At 42.7% G+C, this 23,275-nt stretch overlaps 1 protein-coding gene across 3 annotated transcripts in view; it reads left to right on the forward strand.

The window, feature by feature from the left end:
• Window positions 1-23,275, forward strand: part of ulk4 (unc-51 like kinase 4) — a 107,308-nt gene that overhangs the window by 26,481 nt on the left and 57,552 nt on the right. For all 3 annotated transcript variants that reach the window (XM_020041164.2, XM_034288798.1, XM_013139235.3), the window contains 11 exons: window positions 4,840-5,001; window positions 5,246-5,434; window positions 7,100-7,227; window positions 11,000-11,133; window positions 11,552-11,673; window positions 15,733-15,789; window positions 15,866-15,917; window positions 16,042-16,136; window positions 20,836-20,887; window positions 21,194-21,401; window positions 22,028-22,120. In XM_020041164.2, coding sequence (XP_019896723.2) covers window positions 4,840-5,001; window positions 5,246-5,434; window positions 7,100-7,227; window positions 11,000-11,133; window positions 11,552-11,673; window positions 15,733-15,789; window positions 15,866-15,917; window positions 16,042-16,136; window positions 20,836-20,887; window positions 21,194-21,401; window positions 22,028-22,120 — 1,292 coding nt within the window. The remainder of the gene's footprint in view (window positions 1-4,839; window positions 5,002-5,245; window positions 5,435-7,099; window positions 7,228-10,999; window positions 11,134-11,551; window positions 11,674-15,732; window positions 15,790-15,865; window positions 15,918-16,041; window positions 16,137-20,835; window positions 20,888-21,193; window positions 21,402-22,027; window positions 22,121-23,275) is intronic.

A 23,275-nucleotide genomic window follows, 5' to 3' on the forward strand; every position in this document is an offset into this window, starting at 1 on the left:
AGTTTTGCGATTTCACACTAAGATTTTATTGTTATTTCATGTTCCAAACGTCTGCTGCAGATTGACAATAGGGCCTTCATTATTGTTTTTAAAGATGTAATTTGATTATTATAGCTATTTTGTCTTTTAAAGAATGCATATGACACATTTTGTCTCATTCTTTGCCTGTAATGATTGCCATAATGCCTTGCCCCTGTAGGCATCGTCTTCTCTGGTGACGCTCTGCCAGGCCTGCAACACACCCATCCTCAGTTATGGCTGGTTTCAGGGACATGTGGCTTTCAGTCTTTTCTTCAACAATCTACTGTTGATTGCGTTATTGACTTGACCTGTCAAGAACTTACCAGGTTGTTTGCCATTGCTGTGCTCTCCAGTGCTTTTTTCAAGTACATTCTGGCACGCCTAATGTTTTGGCTATGTCTGGTTTATGATGGTTTGACTTGACTTGACATGCAGCTTGACTTGCATTAACACTTCTATGGTCGGCATGTCAAACACCAAAATGGTAACTCAAAATCTACAGCCTATAATGTATAATTCTCTTAACCCAATAGTTATTTTATCATTTTAAATCCGAAGTACTGTAATACAGAGTAACATTTTTGAGCTTGCATTGTCCAAAAACATTTAGTTCCCTGTATAAAATAGAACTCTTAGAAAAGTAATATTAATACCTAATTAATACCTTTGTAGAATTATGCTGTATAATTTTACAGTTAAAATATTCATGATAGAATGCAGTGGTGTATTTATATTTCAGTACACTTTCACTGCTCTGCTGTTATATTCAGTTTTGTTGCACAGTGTACTGTGATAATAATATTATCAAGCAGACGTTAATTAAACTGTTATCTAACTTTATTAAACAACGCCATTCGCAAGTAGAGCAGAGGTTGTTAAATAGAGCAGAGGCTGTTAAATAGAGCAGAGGCTGTTAAATAGAGCAGACGTTGTTAAATAGAGCAGAGGCTGTTATATTAGAGCAGAGGCTGTTAAATAGAGCAGAGGCTGTTAAATAGAGCAGAGGCTGTTAAATAGACCAGAGGCTGTTAAATAGAGCAGACGTTGTTAAATAGAGCAGAGTCTGTTATATTAGAGCAGAGGCTGTTATATTAGAGCAGAGGCTGTTATATTAGAGCAGAGGCTGTTAAATAGAGCAGAGGCTGTTAAATAGAGCAGAGGCTGCAAAGTAGCCACACATTTGCAGATGCCTTGAGAAGCTTCAGACTTCTTGGAACAACAGAATAACATAATTTAATTCACAGCCTTAAATGTATTCTAACTTTGCATGTGATGACTAGAGCTGATTCTGAGAGCGGGAATAAGATCTCTAGAAGATTGTAGCTTATTGTCTTGTTAAGGGCCACTACCAACATACCATAACACTGCAGCATCAGCAAATGCTTCAGGAGGGGTGGGAAGAGAGGGTGGGAAAAGAGAGTGACAGGGTCCTGAAAATGAGAGATGTAGAGAGAGAGAGAAAACATGAGAGAATGTAGAGAGAGAGACAAGGATGAGGAGGAGAAGGCAGAGCCAGAGTGCGAAAGCGAGGTTTCCAGGCCAGACTTAAGCTGCCTGCAGGAAATATTTATGAGCGTGAAGAAGATGTTCAGAGTGCCAATGATGAAAGATGTATTTGGGAAGAGATGGAGGCTGTGTCGGTGGTTGCATCTCTACCAGGGAGAGAGAGCCGAGGGCCTCAACCCTCCTACTCTATCTGCAACTCCTGGCCACAGTACCACTCTGCACAGCGCTCCACCACTCCCATTACACACTTATCAGTCCAACACAGAAACTACTGGAATGCTCTCCTCCTAATCAGCCACAGTCCAATCTAACCCCTCTGTAGCACAGCCGGCATCCCAAATGGTTCCCTTTATCTTATGCACACTAGATTTGGCCCTGGTCAACAGCAGTGTGCTATAGGGAGTGACCTCTGGATGACTGCCATAACATCCTGCTACTGTACATCACACCCTTCTATATTTCTACATAGGAACTTCTGAAATGTAGTGTAAAGTCATGACTGCTGCAGATACTTTCTTTTTTTTTTGCTCCAGAAGGTTTTTTGCATTTGCAGTGTTGACCTGGTCCGTAGTGCAAAGATAGATTATATTTCCTATTTTTTTGCTGAAGACTATCACACTGGCCTGTTTTGTCCCACATTGAAATGTTTTATTGTGTTCTTTTCAGAACACCCTTGTCTATAAGTAAATGTTAAAACAATTTGATTGAAAAAGAAGAACAAAAACACTATAAGGACTGAATAAATAGACCGTGGAATGGAATATCGAGTTTGACAACAACTTGTGATCTAAATACAGTATTATAGACATTATTTTCTTGACTTTCCTATAATCTTTCATGTAACATAACCTCCATACAGCATCATCTAACTGCTCTTTTGTAGCTTGTGAGCATTTTAAAGAAGTATAGATTACATGTATGTGGGAGTCTCAGCTTTTCAGGGATGTCTTTTGTGTAGTTTATAGGTCAAACATCACTGAGAAATAACTCTCAGAAAACACTCTCTCCAGCTCAGCCTCCATTTATCAGACAGACTAATGGTGGGCATACGGATGTAGAACAACAAGAAAAATCAATGGTACAACCCAAGTCTGTACCACACACACACACACACACACACACAGTATTTTAAAGGGGGGTTGATAGGATTAAAAGTGTGTTTCGTATCCTCTGGGCAGATGGTGTATTAAAGGAATGCACTACCTAATTGTAATCATTTGAGAGATCTTTTTTACATTGTCAGTTTGCTGTTTCACGAAATGCTACACGCAAGCTCCATCTTTGCGTACTTCTGTGATCTTCTAAGCCCGCGTTTCAGAGTTTAAACCCGTTTTGTTTTTGTTTTAATATCACTCTTTATTAAACATGCCATTTAAACAGATACGATTTAGTTCTAAGCGGAAAGATGAAAACATGCTTGGTAATGAAAGGTTTGGATGGCAGTCATGATTTACATACAGCTTTCTTCTTGTCCAGGTGCTGTGCTGCTTCAAAAGGGAAATAATTACACTGAAGCACGTGTTGTAAGCTGGGAAAACCACAAGATAGACTGCCAGGCTCCTCACAGTCAAACACTGTTGATACTCTGAGGAAACATACAGTACAGGCTCCAACTGGTGAAGATTCTAAGGACTGCACTACTCTAATAGTTCTGTCCTCAAAGTATTGTGTACTGGTTTTTATTTTTAAGACTCCAGTATTACTGTGTAGACATGCTTTAAATAGACCCTCACCACGTCTCATGCTGAATTAGCCTTAAAGGACTGCACAACTGTCATAGTTTTCTACCCGTATAGTTTTGTGTAATTCCCACACAAGGGAATAAGTTGGCTGTGGAAGCCAAGGTTGCACAGTGTGCTTTGGAAAGGACTAATTCAGCTTTTCTCAAGGGGGTGTGAAAGGAGCCAGATCAATTTATGTCAAGTCATTTCATAGCAGTACATTGAGGATTTAGCTATATCCAAAATCTCCCAGGACAATTTCCTTTTGATAAGGAGTGAAACATAGCATAATGCTGTCCCTACTTGAATGGCACTGCTTGTATTCTATAGAGCAACCTGTGCGATATTCAGTCTTCACTTTCTCACAAAATTTCCCCGTAGTGATGAATTGCAAGACTCCAGTGATTTCTTTCTGTGTTCTGTTATAGTTGTTCTACTCTAGATCTGATGTTTTAGTGATATCAGGTTATAATGTTTCTCAGAGTTATGGCACACACTACGCGGCAGCCTGCAGTGGGACAGGCATTTGTGAAGAGGGAGTCTTTTGCATGTGCATGTGTGTAAAAGAGAGAGCTGTTCAGTCAGCTGGTTCTGTTTAAAGCCTATTTCTCTTCATTGTGATTTAGCATTGCTGTGTGCAGAGAGAAGAGAAACCTCGACGCTGCTGTGCCATGTTGGGTAGTTTGACTTTAGTTACACTTATTTTGTCGGGTTTTGTTTAACTGATACAGTAATGGCTTTCTGAGTGGAAAGTTCCTCCTCACAGCGCTCATTCTTCAAGTGTGTCCCAAATGGCACCCTGCTCTCTTATTACTTTTTACAAGGGCCCATGGAGCTCTACTCAAAACTAGTGCATTATTTAGGGCAAACAGGTTTCCTTTGGGATTCAGCCTTCCTCACTCGCCCTCCAGCAGCTTGTCAATCAGCACTGGTGTCCTCCTACTCAGCTCCTCAACTAGATCAGGACCTAGTCCCTCTCTATTCTCTCTCTCTCTCTCTCTCTCTCTCTCTCTCTCTCTCTGTATTGGCAGAGGGCTGCTAGGCCATGGATAAAGAGGGTAAACGATGTAGCTGAGCCGCAGCAGTGTTTCGTTATTTTAATTCAGATTGTGTAGCCCATGTGCATTGAGCAGTCTAGTCAAGCAATAATAGGCCTATGATGTAACACATTGTAACCAGGATAACAAGGTGACAAAATTCATTTGGGGATTTTTTTCCTAACCTTTTTAGAATGCTTGCATAATTGAAAAATCCATTCCGCCTGTGTTGTCAGCATTTCATTCCCGTGCAGCTTTTTCTCTATGCCCCCTTTTCACCATTTCAGCCATTGAAATGATTTGTGTAAAGCAAATTGCTACCCGCTGATTGTTTTGATTTCTTTTGTATGCGATCTTCGTGCTCTTGTAGGATTCATAGTTGTGTTTTATTTGGCTTAACTCATCTTCAAAGAGTCACAGGTTAGAAAAGCCTTGCTCTATTGACAATGCACGCAGTGTAAGAACTCTTCCTGAGTTTGAGACGTTCTTGTTTCCTGTGTGTGTGTGTGTGTGTGTGTGCGTGTGTGTGTGTGTGTGCGTGTGTGTTTGTCCAGGAGGAGCTGGTGGTGAACCACATAGCATGTAAGATCGTGGAGAACGTGTGCACCACCCTGTCCCACCACGCCCAAGGCTTCATCACCGTGGAGATCGGCCCCATGCTCTGGTACCTGTTCACTCACTCCACCGTCGACTCACTACGGGTCAGCGCCATCTCCGTGAGTAGCGACCCCGCCAAGTAACTCACCAATGAACTGACTCAAAGCACTAACTAACTCGCTCTTTTTAGCTAACTCAAAAACACTCACGAACTCGCTCAAGTTACTTTCTACGGTAGTTTGATTGTGTGTGACCGGCTTTCAACTGTTTCGATTCGGGGGTTTAGGACAAACTTCTACAACGGCTTTTGAAAGTCCTCGAAACAATGCCATTTTGAGTGCCTTCTTGGTCCCCCTCTCTCAGGCCCTGTGCAGAATCACCCGCCACTCAGTCGGCGCCTTCCAGAGTGTGATTGAAAAGGTGGGGCTGCCGGCCATCCTGGCCAGGCTGGTGTCAGGCATCAGCCGTGTCCAGCAGAACCTACTCACCATGTTCACCGCCATGCTGTCTTCTGGGGCCCACGCACACCTCCACAGGCTGGTGCAGGAGCGGGTACGTGCCGTCCCCTATTCCCTCCATACTGTGCCACTGTAAACCTGTTAGCAGGTGTTTTTGGGGGGACGTTTTTAGCACCAAAAGTCCCGTCTGTCCCACACCGCAGACATCCCCTAAACTACACCTGACAGGTCGTTAGCCGTACAAGACCGCCGGTCCCATCCAACGATGAAGAGGAAGATGCGGTTAAGACCTGGGCTACGAAGAGGAAGATGCGGTTAAGACCTGGGCTACGAAGAGGAAGATGCGGTTAAGACCTCGGCGACGAAGAGGAAGATGATGTTAAGACCTGAGTGATGAAGAGGATGATGTGGATGCGTGTGATGTAGTATCTGTCTTAGGCCCTCACCAACTGGCCCGGTGGAGAATAGTTTTCTTCAAAGACAGGAGTTCTGGCGCTGTTTTTTTTTTTATCGTCTGACTTGGCTCACAGTCAGAGAGACTTGAACAAACATGCCTTCCTCTTAGTGATGATTATCTTTAAGTATATTCATCTTGCTTTCAGAGTTCTCCACTTAGAGGGGCAGTCATGTTTCCTAACAGCATTAGGCCTGCTAATGCCCAAACAAGACCCTCCCTCTTGGTACAGTTCTTCTTGACAGAAATGAACTGAAGGAGCACCAATTTGTCTAAAATGAGACATTATACTGTACTTTAATAACACAGCGCATCTCACATTATCTGAAGTGGTAATCAATTGGAAAACGAGCCGGTGAAATTGATTTAAGAAGGTGCTGTACGCTGGTGCCTTCAAGGTTCTGTATGATTACCATTGGTAATTTAGTTTGACCTGAATTAATTTATATGTAAATTTCCAATTTAACTGGGGAAAACAAGTCTTTGAGTGCATAAAACTTACTGGATAACCTCTGCACCAATTATAAAATGCTATACATTTTCCTCCTTAATTCCCTTGACAAATGGAAGTCCAGAAAGCCATGTGTTTATTCATGCATTGTCTTTGCATAGAATGTTAATTTCAATGAATCTCTAAGCAACTCCACTAATTGGGTAAGGAGCTGCAACTATCTTGGAGTGCAGCTTGGAATACTGTTGATGTAATTACATTTTTTTTGTAGCCGAATAGACTAGATGCTTTTGAAATTAATTAACTTAACCGCACACACAACAGCCAGTATTTAATAACAGTGTTTAGGATTGGTCTGGTCTGGCCTTTTCCATTTGCTCCTGATAGGGAAAGTTAATCAATTCTGCCTAATTTGTTGCCCAGTAAATACTGTTCAGCCAATTAGTCCTGTTAACTTCTGGTTTCATGATAAGTGTATTTGGAGAGGCTGTCGCTCCCAGTGCAGCACCTACCAAACCGTGTTCATGATAACACCTGGGCCAGCACTTCAGCCCGTAGGGAGCCCTCCAGCTCAGTCAGCATGGGGTCAACACCACGTCGGACTCCAGGGGTCCGCTTATAGCCAACCCCACTTGATTCCATTACAATGGAGTGGGGCTTAAAGGGATGGCTTATTTCTGTACTAACCCAAGCGTGTTGTTGTTTTATCCAAAAGGAGTTTTTTTTTATTCACCAATACGACAGTCTCCTTGCTATAATTCTTTTTGGAGGACGTAAGACCGATCACACTGTATCGTAATTCAAAAGGGGGAACTCTCTAGCTCACCAAGTGGTTGTTGTCTGTGTGGTTGTAGGACTTTGTGTTGAAGATAATGCGTTCCCTGGAGAGCCCGTCGTCCATCATCAGAGCCAAGGCCTTCCTGGTTCTCCTGCAGGTCCTGTCCAGTAACAGGGACATGCTGCTGCTCTGTTGCAACTCCAGGTATAAACAGATCTATTACACAAACACACATCAGTCCTCACACATGATGAGCAGTGTCCCAGAGCATGCAAGGGGATTCACTTTGTAAAGGACGACTAGAGTGGAACTGACAATGAACTCAATGACTCAGTGAACTTAACTAGTATCAAAGTGTGACGTTGTACGGGGGGAAAAAAACTGTCAAATTAGTTCTGTCAAAATGACACGCCAACCAGAGAAATTGAATTCTGTAATAAAGTTTACTCAAGTTTGCTGAAGCGAAAGGTAAATCGAAAAAAACAATTTGTCGGGATGATGCTTTTTCAGCCCCAGGTGTGAGATAGAAGTCCTTTCGTGTGGGAAATGGGGCGGGTTCCACCATCAACTGAGAAGTGGAGAGATGGCTGTTTTGATAAGGGTCAAACATTTTGTTGTCTGCAACTTTCTGTCTCACAAGCACCAAGCACAGTAGAAAAGATTGGACATCATTTCTGTAGTCAGTAACTTTGTTCTTGTTGTACTTTTACGAAATTGGTGCTGAGTAGTTGATAATGTCTGGGTAATTTAGTATTGAACTGCGAAGAAATCAAAGCGCTTATTCGCAATTATACAAACTCCATAACACGGTAAAGTGAAGTTTTCATGAATGTTTTTATGAAAGTTTGAGTTCTAACGTTTGTAAAAAAAAACAAATAAAAAAAAAGGCATTTGTGCTTTTTTGTGTGAGCCCATCACATTTAAAAATGGAAAATAATTGGCCTAGTTGCAGTTTAAACAGGCCAGACCAGCCACGTCTGTGGATGTCCATGCCTCTTCCTCTCTTATCGCTCTTCCCTGGCCATGTGTTGATGTTGGCTTGTACTTGCTCTCAGACTCTTACAAGTGTTCCCAGTGCGGCCCCTGTCAGTGCTGACCCCCCACTCTATCTCCCAACGTGAGGACCGTCTGCAGAAAGGCGGCGGCACTCACCCAAACACTCCTCTAATTAGCTCCACTGTGGTGCGCCGCGCGCTCCTCCTCCTCATCATGCCTTCTGATGAAGCAGCCTAGCGCTCGCGTCCCTGTTGTGGAAATGTCAAGTTTGTTGCTTTGTGTGATGTGTTTTCAATGGTCTGGGAAGACACGGAGAGACACTTGTAGGCCGCGCTTTGACAGCGATGCAGGGTGAAATATGCACTGAAGTTGAGTTGTCGACGTGTCTTTTTATAGATCGACTGGAAACGTTGAGAAAAGTAGCTGGAGGTTTAGTACTACTTGTAGAATTTCGGGGGAGATTGAGGCCTTTATTTGATATTGCATTCAACCAATGGGTGACATATTAATAAGTTTGTTAATAATGTAGCTTGGGATATAGTACATCCTAAATAAGAGTCAGGCTTGGCTCACATGAATTGCAGCACCAAATTAGTGTAACAAGTAACCTAAGGAAAGACATTTAAAATGAACACCATAATCCCACAGGACATAGTTAAAGGAATCAATACAGTCAGCTCTCACTGTTAATAGAAAGAAGATCCATTCATAAAGCAGCTTGACCTCTGAGCGCGGCTGAAAATAAAGGAAGAGATTGGTGAATTCCGCTGGTTAAAACCTTATAGCCCAGACTTTCTTGAAAAATCAATTAAAGGTTAAATTGATAGTCTTAAGGATTATATCTTTGATTTAACATTAGCTTATATAACAATGCAATCTTTTTTCTTTTATCATGTTTTGGACCAGAATGAGGATTCAGTTATTCGCCGTCTTCATCGAATATTTCATCCGTAGATAATTGTCAAGAAATCTTCCAGAATGCAAATTAGGATAAATAAATGTGTCTTTCATCTATACGATTCGATTGGCAACACTGATGATTCACTGAAGTCTCGACATGAGCACAACCAGCACACTGGGACAGACAGCAACCGATCAAATCAGTAGTTGACAGACCAGTGCCTCTCCTGTCAATAGTTCACTAGAAGATATCGTTAATTCGATTTGGACTAATATTTCTGACCAACTAATTCTGAGTCTGTTACTGGCTATGCAGGGAAACCACTGTAAATGCCAAGCACTTCGTCTGGCAAGTTACCGCTCATCACCTGGTTAGGAATGGTGGTGGGAGCGTCATGCTTCGGGGGTGCTTCTCAATAGCAGGGACTGGGAGACTGGTCAGGATTGAGGGAAGGATGAACGGAGGAAAATTCAGAGAGGCCCTTGGGGAAAATCTGATCCAGAGGGCGCAGGACCTCCGGCTAGGGCGAAGATCAAACTTTCAGCACTACAACGACCCAAAGCACACAGCCAAATGCTGGAGGGGCTTTGGGACAAGTCTGTAGATGTCCTTGAGTGGGCCAGGCTAAGCCCGGACTTGAATCCCATTGAACATCTGTGGGAAGACATTAAGATTGTGGTTCACTCATTCTCCCCATCCAATCTGACAGAGCTTAAGAGGCTCTACAAGGAGGAATGGGGAAAACCTGGCCAAATCCAGGTGTGCAATGTTGGTAGAGGCATACTATACTACAGCCTATAGACTTGAAGCTGGGATTGCTGCCAAAGCCGCCTCCACAAAGTAAATAAAGAATCTGAATACTTATGTACATGAGATATTTAAGTTTTTTGTTTTAAATAAATTGGCACACAAGTGTTTTTGCTTTGTCTTTTTCAGGTATTGTGTAGTTTAATGGGAAATAAAATGCATCTAATAAATGTTAAAATATAACACAAAATGTGGAGAAATTAAAGTGGTCTGACTAAGTACTTCTATGGCTTTAATATGTAAATATGTATATAGTTTACATAGCATTCAGACTGATTTAAGGCTAGGCCAACTGTAAAGTCCTGTAACACTCAGGAAAGGTGTCTTCTTGTAACACCGTGGAAAGATATCTTCCTGTAACACTGGAGAAAAGTGTCTTCCTGTATATAATAATACACACAATAAGGATGTACTGCTATGGCCCCAAGGTTCCATACTATACTGGAATATGTCTTTCAAATAATTTTGTTGTGATAATTTGAACATTTTCTTGTGTTTTAAAGTCCATGTTTACTATAAATCATCTGCGTGACAATTATACCATGTAAGTACCAGTTAGTCCTTGGCGTGGAACACATCGGGTGTACAGAAGTGGAGCTTCTTTTCCCGCTCAAGTGATTCTCTCAATTTTCTCCGTGTTTTTCGTCTGTGTCTAATTTGGAAGCCAGGTGTTTTCCGTCAGGGGATGGGATGCCTGCCGGGTAGACGTCCGCGGATGGAGTGCGTTATTCAGACGTGTGTTCTGTTGGTGACAAACAAGCCGGGTCTAATTAACACTGCCTGTTAATAAGCCCAGGCCCGGGGGCTGTGTGGGCCAGTGTTGGTTTTGCAGCTGTATCTGCTAACTGACTGACATGCAATACTTGCAGCTTATATGGACTGATTAAGAGACATCTGTCCTCCAATCCTGTGTGTTGTACTGTGCCTGCGTACACTGGTGTTGTCAGTTTAATGGCAATGTTTGGCACTCGCACATCTTTGCTGAGTTTTGCCAATCATTATTCCCGTCTGTGAGGGTTGTTCCAACTTGTATGTGTTTGAGCTCAAAATTCTTGTTGCTGCTTGAGGCCGTTTTAATGGTCGTCATTGATCTCTGAATCTGTTGCCCTTTATTTTCAAACCCTAATTGTTTTAATGAACGCAATTTATTTTGCTATAATACATCTTACTAATTCTGTTTTCAATGGGCTGTATCGATCCCGGCTGTGTCCGGCTCGAGGGTAGATTGGGGGATGTAGGTGAATAATAATCTCTTCTTGGCTCGTCTTGCAGGCTGGTGATGTACATTGAAAGAGACATCAGAAAGGCCACACCAGGGAAAGAGCAACAAAGCAACAATGAATACCTGTCAAAATGCCTGGATCTGCTCATTCGTCACATGGTGCTGGAGCTGCCAGACATTCTGGGTAAATCAATCACAATAACACAAAAAACACAGCGCGGAGAGGACAGGAGACGGAGTGAAGCAAAAAGAGGAACTTGCATTAATGGCTAGATGGAGCGAGCCAATTTGATTCCCCCCTCTCTTTAATTACCTTTCTGATTGAATTTTAAAGCACCCGGCCAGGTATCGACCTTTTCCTGCCGTTTCATTTGGAAATCAGCGGTGCTAACCATGGCACCTCTCAGACTGGGGCCAGACCCTACAGGTTCATACCACTGAGGACTCCTCCTCCTGTAACATAATGGGGAGGAAGGAGAGGGCTGGACAGGAAAGGGGGAGGGGGTGACGGAGGAGATAAAGAGTTTTTGTGTGTGTGTGTGTGTGTTTGTGTGGGTGGGTGGCTGTGTGTGTGTAACCGCCCTCTCCTCTTTACCGTGTAGATGACATGCTGTCTGCCCTGGGGAGTGTGGTCGGCAGGAAGCACCCCTCCACTGTCCAGGCCAAGCAGCTGAAGCAGAGTTTGCCCATGATGACTGTGGTGCTCCAGCTCCTAACTTCACAGGTGACCTCCATGTGTCCACAACTCGTTAGCTACTTTTTATAATAACATTAGCTTGTTTAGTACATATTGTTCTAAGTGATTCCACTGCTTTTAATAAGTAAATATGCCTAGGCCTCATAGCATTTGGACTGGTGTAGGGGCTAGGCCTTCTGAGAAATGCTTGAGTATGGGCTTGTCAGACATTTGTCAATTAGCAGATGTTAATTGACAAATTGTCATGGTTTGGGGATGCTTTTCTGCCTCAGGACCTGGGCAGCTTGTTGTCATTGAATTCTGCTTTGTATCAGACAATTCTACATCCATGAATGAAAAAACAAGACATTTTAGTGCAGACCTAAACTAGCCAAAATCCAGACCTAAACCCAATTAAGTTGCTGGAAAGACCTGAAATGAGCGGTTTTTGCTCGAAAACCCACAAAGCTCACAGGGTTAATCCAGCTCAGCATGGAGTAGAGTGCCAGAATTCCTCCACAACGCTGTGAGAGTGATGCACTTCATGATGCTAAAAGTGGTGTAACCCGTTTTTTTGTGGGGGCTGTTACTTTTTCACAAGGGGGTGTGGGAATGTGACTAACTTTATTTAACTAATGTCTGAAATAATAAGATTTACATATTTTTACATATTTTTCATGGATATTTGAGCAGAATTCCAACCACATTTATTCATAAAGGTTACTTTAAATGTTATTGGGGACCAGAGAATTCTGGTAGCAATTTTGAGCTCATCTTTCAAAAACATAAACCGAACATGAATCTTGCATACAAAACAAACAATGATACAAAACACACTAGCAAAGGTACAACATAATTGCTCAAAAAGAAGAAATGGATGGTTATGGAATGGCCTTCCAGTGGGGATGATGTTCTTGGGGTCATAGGCAGCATTCCTCCTCCTCCAAACACGGCAAGTTGAGTTGATGCCAAAGTACTTGAAACACTTTCACCCAGTTCTCCTCTGAATCATTCAGATGTTCATTGGCAAACCTCAGAAGAGCCTGTACATGTGCTTTCTTGAGCAGGGGGACCTTGCAGGCGCTGCAGGATTTCAGTCCTTCACGGCGTAGTGCGTTACCAATTGTTTTCTTGGTGACTATGGTCCCAGCTGCCTTGAGATCATTGACAAGATCCTCCTGTGTAGTTCTAGGCTGATTCCTCACCGTTCTCATGATCATTGCAACTCCACGATGTGAGATCTTGCATGGAGCCCCAGACCGAGGGAGATTGACAATTCTTTTGTGTTTCTTCCATTTGCGAATAATCGCACCAACTGTTGTCACCTTCTCATCAAGCTCCTTGGCGATGGTCTTGTAGCCCATTCCAGCCTTGTGTAGGTCTACAATCTTGTCCCTAACATCCTTGGACAGCTCTTTGGTCTTGGCCATGGTGGAGAGTTTGGAATCTGATTGATTGCTTCTGTGGACAGGTGTCTTTTATACAGGTAACAAGCTGAGATTAGGAGCACTCCCTTTAAGAGTGTGCTCCTAATCTCAGGTCATTACCTGTATAAAAGACACCTGGGAGCCAGAAATCTTTCTGATTGAGGGGATCAAATACTTATTTCTTTTTTCTGGATTTTTTCTGTTCAAATAAACCTACCATTAAAATTATAGACTGATCATTTATTTGTCAGTGGGCAAACATCAACTAATCAGCAGGGGATCAAATACTTTTTCCCCTCACTGTGTATGAAATTCTGTTTGTTCAAAATCTTATGAAATTTGTGTTTTGTGTATATATGGGCAGCACAGAAAGCCTTACCTCTTTCAGAATGCATGACAAAACCAACTAAAACCAACTGCGTTACGGCTAACATTAGCTTTCAATTGGTCTTAAATGTACCTGCCAACATGCTGCCTCAAAATAGCTCTTTGCAACGCAGTCTTGAAGACACCAGAAATATTCCCTTCAGTCCCTGTGACAGTTCACTTACCAATCCATGTGCAGCAGTACTAATTACCAGCTAACGTGCACTTGACACTTGCAGTGCATTAACGCCAGCTGAAAATATGTCCAAATGGATACACAGGTTCATTAAGGAGCCCTGATGGGGTGCCTCTCTGACACAGCTGAACAACTGTCAGTTGGCTGTTTGAACATCTTGCAGCGGTCTCATAGAAATATGTCCATCATAAGACATATGTGCACACGGCGCGCCGCCTAAAGGCTTCAACTGATGCCTATTGATAACTTGAGCAAAAAAAAATATTTTAGAAAAGCAGCTATTCCTACCACCTAAAGCCAATCTAATAGTAGATAGGAATCAGGGGGTTAGATGTCAGCTTTAAGAGCTGCGAGTCTTTCCCTGCTCATCCAAACGAGCTGAGATCTTAATCAACTTTATCAGAGGCAGAGCGGAGAACAGTGCCAGAGACGATGACTTATCTGAGCAGAGCCATGGCTAATTGGATCAGAGCGCTGCAGTCAAAGTCACATGCATGCACCCGGTCACACACCTCTCTCAAGCGTCAAGTGCTGTGTACAGCTAGCATTAATAAGGCATCACACAAAGGCCCCGCTTCACAGGTCTTTTGGAACTGGAAAAAAATGCTGAAAAGTGCCAGGGAGAATGTGCTCAGAGATCCATTCAAGACGGACAGCTTCTTCTGGGATGATGTAAACCGAAACCTTTCCCCATTTGCTCAGTGGGGCCTTGACGAGGTTACTTGACGAGTGTGGAACTCGGTTTTGCATTAGTATTTATAACAAGCTTGCCCTTTTATAGGACATCTTGTTATTAGCTCACTCGGCTCCCAAAAATACATCTGTCAGACAGTTGATCAACCTTGTTCGGGTTAACCTTCGTAAGTAATTGAGCTTGCTTCATTTAATGTTGACATACCATATACTGTTTGATGATGCCTTCATTGTTTATCCTAGCAATTATGTTAATTAGAGCTATTGAAGACCTAGATGTATACACTCAGAGTTTATTTAACTGGAGAATAATACCAGTAGAGCTTTAGACCATTTGAATAACTAGAGACAGGTGAACACTGACAGGTGGGTGGGCATTATGTGTACCAGGGTGACAAAGACCAGGTTAAAGGTTCACATCCATTCATCTGACGTCAAAGTATGTATGTTACTGTGACTAAACAGATGTAGATACCCGTCATAGCTGATACACTATTTAACTAGAATTTTAGGTTAAACTTTAAATAATCCTTATTTTCCAAAGCCATGATTACAAATACCCGGAGTTGTCATATAATCATCTTCAAAACGGCATTTAGGTTCATTTTCCTTATATATACTTTTCACCCCACTCTGCCTCCCAGCCAGATTATTGCCAGCTTTCTAAATGGTGGGGAAATTGGATTTAGTGGTGACAGTCTCAATTGAGCAGAAATTATTTAAAATGAATAAATCCTAACGAGATGCTTGTCACTGAGCAGTCTGGGAGATGAAACCATGGACTGATTAAATCCAGCTCCTCTATTTCCCCTGCCATTCTCTATGACCAAACACACGCAACCAGAGTGGTGGCGCCAATTGAGACATCTCATCTGAAAAGTAATAACTTGTCACTCTGACAGTACCCCCCCCCCCCTATTTCGACTGCCTGTACCTCATTTTAGAAGGTTACATTTAACAGTCTGTTAAATGGGGTTCCTGTTATTTAGCTGTGTTGTGACAGAAAGCTGTCCCTAATAGCTGTGGTCCTTGCCATGCGTGGGTAATAAGATGATGATATTAAAGCTAGATGGAACTGGGGCTGTGATGGAGTTACTGATGCTCTGGTGTGTGCCTGTCACTTCGCTGCCCTGGAGCTCTTCATCAACATATGGGGAAGTCCTTGTAAGCCACACAGGGCGTTCGGGGCTTAAAAGGAACGCGCACGTGTGCGTGTTTGCGCGTGTGTGTGTGTGTGTGTGTGTGTGCGCGCGTGTTTGCACCATGGGACCTGGTGAGATAAAAATAAAACAATACTCTGCTGTGGTTGGAAGGGAATTAAGAGTTAGAGAAGAAGACAGGTTGGCAGAGGTCAGAGAGATAGCTAGATAACTTTGTAAATGGAACACACAGTGTAAATATCTCTTTCTCCCCACCTCCCTACAGATATTCAGGCCACAGGTTCTGACTGAGGAGTTTCTCTTGAAATTTGGAGCATTGCTGGTAAGTCCTTGAGACAGCGATGTAGTCCCATTGCCTTTTGCACTTCTCAGTATCTAACTTATGTTGTGTATTTCAGAATCACATAACATCCATTGATGCCAGTGAGACCAGTCTGGGCAGTGCAATAGGTGAGTGAATGTTTGCCTGCTGGTGTTTAGTAGTGTACACTATGGTTCAGAAGGTTTCATTTGAATACAGGCAACTGTCTTGTACAGTACATTTGTTACATTTACTGCTGTGTTTGATTCCCAGGACAAGTTGGTTCTGAGGAACTGATCAGGAATACTCTGTCGGCTGTGGAAGCCATCACCCAGCACCCAGCCCTGCTGACGCCCCATCACGGCACTGTGAGTTATACCCTATTGACAACCTGATACCAACGTGTTCTGTGAGTTAGACCCTACTGACAACCTGATACCAACGTGTTCTGTGAGTTAGACCCTACTAACAACCTGATACCAACGTGTTCTGTGAGTTAGACCCTATTGACAACCTGATACCAACGTGTTCTGTGAGTTAGACCCTACTGACAACCTGATACCAACCTGTTCTGTGAGTTAGACCCTATTGACAACCTGATACCAACGTGTTCTGTGAGTTAGACTCTATAGACAACCTGATACCAACGTGTTCTGTGAGATAGACCCTATAGACAACCTGATATCAACGTGTTCTGTGAGTTAGACCCTATTGACAACCTGATACCAACGTGTTCTTTGATTTAGACCCTATTGACAACCTGATAACAACGTGTGGTTAACAAGTTGGTATCTAGCTCATTAGTGAAAGCATGGTCATATTATTTTTCTTAAAGAAAAGCCAGGCACTTTCTTTGCAAATTTTTCGCTGCAGGATATAATCTACCTTTTAGGAGAGGACCAATTTGGAAGCAGAAACAAATAAATGATTATGAAGAATATCTTAAATAAGACACATCATCCTGTTAGACTCTGTAGCCCCGGAGCTCCAGTCTGTAAGCTAGCAAGCTCAACGCACTCTGCTTAGCCATATCATTAGAAACTGGTTTGCTGAGGTTAGTCAGGATGGAACTTTGTAACATGGGTTTCGAGCCCTGTTGACATTGTGATTACATTGTATGCAGAAAAATGACAGATCCCATTTTTAGACAAATAACCGATGCATGTTTGACTGAATGCTCCCGCTCACATCATGAGAAATGTTGATGCTGTCGGGATCATCTTTCAGGACCTGCAGCCTCAGGGGCTAAAGACTAGTCAATCAGTGTTTTTAACCAGTCCAGTAGTTCACCTCAACTCAGGCCCTGGCGTTGGGGGGGCTTGACCTGGAGTAATTGTGTTTGCAGCTGAAGAGAGGCAGCATCAGGCTCTCAGATAATCAGCTGTTCTTAGAGGAGATCCAGCTGAGTTTAGGTCTGAGGAGGAAGTGTAATGAATATTGACCTAGAGGAGGTGGCATGGAGGACTGGACCAGGCACGGGCTGCATCCCAAATGCCCTCACTGTTCCCTGGTTGCTGTGGGGCCGTGGTCAAGAGTAGCACGCTACAAAGGGAATAGGGTGCCGTTCGGGACGCCTGCAGGAAATGTGAAGTTGAAGAGAGAAGCGCGTGTTCTGGGGATAGTAATAGAGGAAGAAGAGCTGCTCCTCTGATACTGAGTAATAAGGGAAGGCACTTTAATTACTTGTCTGACACTAGTGGCTAGATTCCACTGAGCGTTGTCTGTCAGTGGATGGGTTTTGGAAAGGAAGACGCACACTCTGTAATCCACACACACACACACACACACACACACGACTGCACAAACACACATTAATTCACTTACACATGCACGCATATATGTGTACACATGCACACGTGTACACACATACTCACACACACACATGCACCTATGCGTAGTTTGCATGTTTCCTTTTGTTTGAACCAACTCTGCAGATGTGAACTACAACCATATCAGATATAATGTTCTGTTTTTATTGTACACCTATTTATACGCTTGACTGGCTGTTGGTTCGCAGAAATCCTTCTGAGTCAGGCAGCCCGTTTGAAAGCAGTTTTTATGACGGAGGTAGAATATGTGTTAAAGTAAATCTAATGGGAAATGGGCGACAGCAACACAAAATGCTCTGCAAAGCACAACAGTCTCTTTTGATGGATGTACAGTGTAGTCTAATAAACATTAAAGGGGCTCACTGGATGCATTCTAAATGACACACTATACCCTGTATAGGGTCTACGTTGATATTTCTGACGCCTCTGTGGAGACACAGTGTCTTAACATCCTTTATATCCACCTCAGGCTTCATATTTAAATGGGTTCTTTTGTTTCCGATACGTCCTTCTTCAGACTAGAACAGAACAGTGTTTACTGTTGTTTCTATGGAAATAGTAATCACACTAATGCTGATGGATCCATTGTAATTACACAATGCACTCACGTCAGGTGTTTTTCTTCAGGCGGTGTCTCTGATCAAAGGACAGTGGAAACATCGTATTTACACAGACATTGGAGAAGCTCCACAAATGCTTGATTTCATTGCGCCTAGCTTTTATAGATGACGACGTGTGACTGCCCAGTGAAAATTGTACTTTTAAAAAACGAATAATCTGTTAGGTCAGATAGCCAGATGCTGTTGTTCGCTCTTCTCGCACTCGTGTTTGTGGCCCCAAAGAATACATTGTGTATTTTTTTGTTGTTGTGGAGAATGTCCTTCTCCAACAGACTGTTGGAAAAAGACAGTGGCGACACTGAGAGAGGGTAGGGAAGAGGCACCCACCCCTCTGACTTGCCTGGACCGCCCCTCCGAAAAGATCTTTCTCCGAACTAAGAAATCCGGGTCACGCTCTGGACATGTTGCCCTTTCTCTCTACCCTCTTGTGATCCCTCAACCAATTTGATTAACCAATGATGTAGCCTGTTATCTCTGTTGAACCGATGAAATGAAAACGGCGCCCTCTGTAATTATTGGAAAGGTAAAGCATTTCTTTTTCTTTTGGCTGTGTACCCCAAAAAGCATGAAACCTGTCCGACAGATGAAGAACACTGTCCCAGACGTGGGTGTAGATGAGTTGGTCACCAGTTGGCCTCCAGAACAGAATGGCCAATATTACAATATGCTAAAAAGTACCTTAAAGACCCCGCGGAGTTGCGGAACAAGGTATTGTGGTTAGATGAAAGATGACCATGTACCGTAGTGATGGCACATGGAGAGTGTGGAGAAAAAAGGAACTGCCCAAGATGCACAGCACGTCCCCTCATCTGTGAAACATGGTGGAGGAGGTGTTGTGGCTCCCCTGGAACTGGCTTACTGCCACTGACAGCAGAAGCCCAATGAATTCTGAAGTGTACAGAAACGTCTTGTCTAAAGTACAAACATATCTCCTTCAAACTCACTAGACAGCAAGCCAATGACCTCAAACGCACTGCTGTGAAAACCTGGGAGTTTTTCAGGTCCAGAAAAGCAAAAAGTTATTTTCTGGCAAGTCAATCTCTAGATTTAAATCCAATCCCAAAACAAACAACAACTAAAGACAACGGCAGTACAGGTCTGGCAGAACATCGCTGGACCCAGAGTCCGGTGGGGTCAGAGAGTTGTCGACTTCAGTCACTTATTTTCCGACTTCAGTCACTTATTTTAAGTCCTAAATAACCAGGTAAATTGATCATAACTAACCAGTGATCATTTCAACAAAAACTGTGAAAAATTATCAATTCAGGTTACTGGATAATTTTCAATCAGTCCCATTTATTTATTTCAATCAATCAAATGTATTTATAAAGCCCCTTTTACATCAGCAGATGTCACAAACTGCTTTTACAAAACAACTGGCCTTAAACCCCAAGGGGCAAACAAACAAACTCCCTTTACCTGGTCATTTAGGTCTTTATAAGGAACCTCCCAAAACTGGCCCAGAAACCAAAGCAGAAAATCTATTGTTTTATTTCTAATCCATACTGCTTTAGTAGAGTGTCCCAATAAACTGTCCCAATAATCACAAAGGGCACTCTATATAATGCACACAAAAGACAAAAGTCTGTACCTGCATGAGGCTTTAACTATCAGCAGTTTGTGTTAGGTCATCTTTTTTTGTTGTTCTGCAATATAGCTGGAGTTGCCAAATAGATCTAGATCATTGCACATTACCGCTTCCATTCCCAGAGACACACTGTACATTTATTTTCTTCACGGTTTCATTTACTTGCTTGCTCTGCCCTCGTGTTCAGCCTTACATCATTACAGCACTACATCCAGGACTGTACGTGTGTCACAATGTGTGAAACAATTGAATTCATGAGTTGTGTTGGCAAAGGTCCAGACAAAGCAACGTCCATTAAATTATAACCTGGGAGTAAATAAAGAAAAAAGTACAGAAATGGTTTGATGGGTCTGAAATTCAAATCCATCTCGTCAGTGACAGCGGCATGGAGAGTTTGACAGCAGCGTGAAACGGTCCTAGGATGTCCAGTGAAAGCAAGTCCTAGGATGTCCAGTGATCTAATACTGTAGGACTCCTTACCTTCTTACTGCTTTTGTGTGGCTTGTAAGAAAAACAAAAGAACTAGATGAAAATGTGTAGGCATCCAATGGCCCAGAAGAGTACAGCATAAACACATAAACACACATTGTTTAAAAGGGGTTGAATTGTTGAGTCTGGTGCTTCCTTGTCTTAAATTGTGTTAAGTTGCCGGCATTATGTTGCGTGTAAAATTGCTGCATCTAGGTTTCCCCCCTCCCTCCTGAAAAAATGAAACATTACATATCTAGACTGCCTTGGTGTTGTGCCTGTATTTACAGTAGATTGCTGTTACAACAAAGAACCGTGTTTCTTGGATCTTCGTCGTTCATATAGAAGTGGCGGTGGAGTCAGTTTGAGTGAGCAGAGGGGAAACTGTCCGGGGGCGTGTCCTGCACATGTACAGAAACCGAATGGAAACCTGGATACACTGGGAACTTACTTTAAAGAGAAGACATCATTACACATCTACATGTCACTAGTAACTTGTAGGTGATGAATAATAGGAGTCAAATGTGACTTTTTATATCTAATTATTTTCATTCTTTTTAAGGTTGTTGACTGCATTCTTCCTCCACTGACTTCCCTAGCCTTCAGTGAAAATGGTAGGGAAGCAACTGCTATCTAATCAAAGTTGATCAATTGGCATAATGGCCATGTTTGGCCGCTCTGCAGGCATGTACTGCATGTGACTCAGTTACTTATACTGGAGATCGTAGCAAATGTTTTAACTTGTAAATAATGAAACCATCAGCTCTCCCACTGCTGGCGGTTTGCACGGATCACTGGTGTTGTGTGCGCGTGTGCACGTCTATGAGTGTGCGTGCGTGCATGTCTGTGTTTGCGTGTTTGTGGGAGTGTGTTTTTGTGCGTGTGTGCGTCCGTGCTCACCGCTGTGCTGCGCGTTGTAGTGGAGTGGCGTGTCGTCAGCCTGCGGGTTCTGTCGGAGATCGCACTGCTGCTGCTGAGTCAAGAGGCCGTGGAGGAGGGAGAGAGAGCGGAGGAGCAGGGGGAGAGAGAGGAGGAGGAGAGGAGAAACGGAGAGGAGGAGAGGGAAAGAGTGTGCAACTCTTCAACCGGCAGACTTCTGACTCTCATTACCCAAGCCCTTCTTCCACAGTGAGTGCTCATCTCTGACTCCCCCCTCTCTCCCTCCTCTCTCTCTCCTCTCCCCTACCCTCTCTCCCTCGTCTCTCCTACACTCTCTCCCTCCTCTCTTTCTGTCCCTCTCTGATCTTCCCTCTCTCACAACCCCTGTTTCTCTGTCTCACCACGCTCATGTCTCTCTCTTTCCCCACCCCCCATTTCTATCTCTCCCTCTGCTCTCCTCTACCCTCTCTCCCTCCTCTTCACCTCCCATCTCTCCCTCTGCTCTCCTCTACCCTCTCCCACCGTGCCTCTCTGTCCTCAACTGCCTCTCTACACTTTTCAGATTTGGATTAATTAAAGGACAGAAACTGAGAAATAGCCAATCTCCAGGGTTAATCTGGGTCTCGATGACCGTGTGAAGAGGGGCAAACTGTATATGACATTTTTTGCAGATAACAGTAATACTTATTTATTTAAATAATTATTCAATTCAATATTCAAGCCCGACCTATGAAATAACAATACACTACATCATATCCAGGCAGAGGACTTTCCAACCCTAACACTACAAGCTGACCAGCAACAATTTGGGTGGAGGGAGGGCCCTGTAGTTATCTTACATATAAAGAGGGGTTGATGTCTTTCCGGTGTTTCAGGTATGAGTCCCTGCTGTTGGAGCCTGATCCAGTACCAGTCTACGCTCTCAAACTACTGGTGGCCCTGACAGAGCACAGTACCCCTGTCAACAGGTACAGCAACCTCTGAACCACACAGAGACATATAAAGACCCCACCATCACTATTTTCTACTTGGTACAACCATAGTTATTCCAAATTCAATTATTATATGCTTTGTTACCCATCTGTTATTGTCAACTCAAAGCTGAATTGAATTATTATTTTTTTATCTGAATTGTAGGTCCTGCTCTCCTTAGTTACTGTTACTAGCTTAGTCAAGCGTGGGCCACTGTAATATGTTCTGCTAATAACCTGGAGTTGATGAAATTCCTTCATAGTCAGAATGTGTGTAATATAAAGTGTGTGTGTGTGTATATACATATACACACAAACACACGTGTGTGTATACTTAAGGCATAAGAAGGTGTGGTATAAGGCCACTATATAATTTTTGTTCTTAGGCACAATGCTTAGCTGTGCTGTATTGGTGATATCACACACCCGCAAGATTCCTTATTGCTCTTATAAACCGGTAACCAATGCAATTAGATCAGAGAAAAGTTATTGAATGTCATACCCGTGGTATACCGTGTCATATACCATGGCTATCATAATTCAGGATTCTAAGCACCCATTTTATAAATATATGTACAGTATATAAGGGTTTGTCTAAGTAATAAATCCATGTTTAGAGGTTTGAAATGAAAAAATGGAGTGGAGGTGACTTCAAAGTCCAGATTTGAATACCCCTGCTGTATACTCTTTTTTGACAAAAGCACATTATTTAAATAACCACTATTTAAAAGAAACTACATATCAAAAAAGCTTATTGAGCAATCATGACTTAAATATAACTGCACATAACTCAATGTAATGTGCACATACATTTTATACATAGTGGTTACATTGTTTAAGTTAATTTATTAGGCCCTTTTGTATAGATTTCACATGACTGGTAAAATATTGTCTGGGATCTTTTATTTCAGCTTATATACTTCAGCTTATAGGACCAAACATAAAAATGTATTTTCAGCTTATATATTTCAGTTTATAGGACTATCTCTTTGCATGTGGTCAAATGAGCATCGGGTCAAAATGTGCATGGGGTCAAATTAAATTGTGTATCGTAAAAACAAATTTTAAATGTCACAATTGGAAAAGTCTCCAGTACCGTGAATACTTGGTAGAAGCACCACTGGCAGTTTCATTGGGGAGCATCAATGGACC

This window comes from Esox lucius, chromosome 20 (genome assembly GCF_011004845.1).
Source record: "Esox lucius isolate fEsoLuc1 chromosome 20, fEsoLuc1.pri, whole genome shotgun sequence".
Taxonomy (NCBI): Eukaryota; Metazoa; Chordata; class Actinopteri; order Esociformes; family Esocidae; genus Esox; species Esox lucius.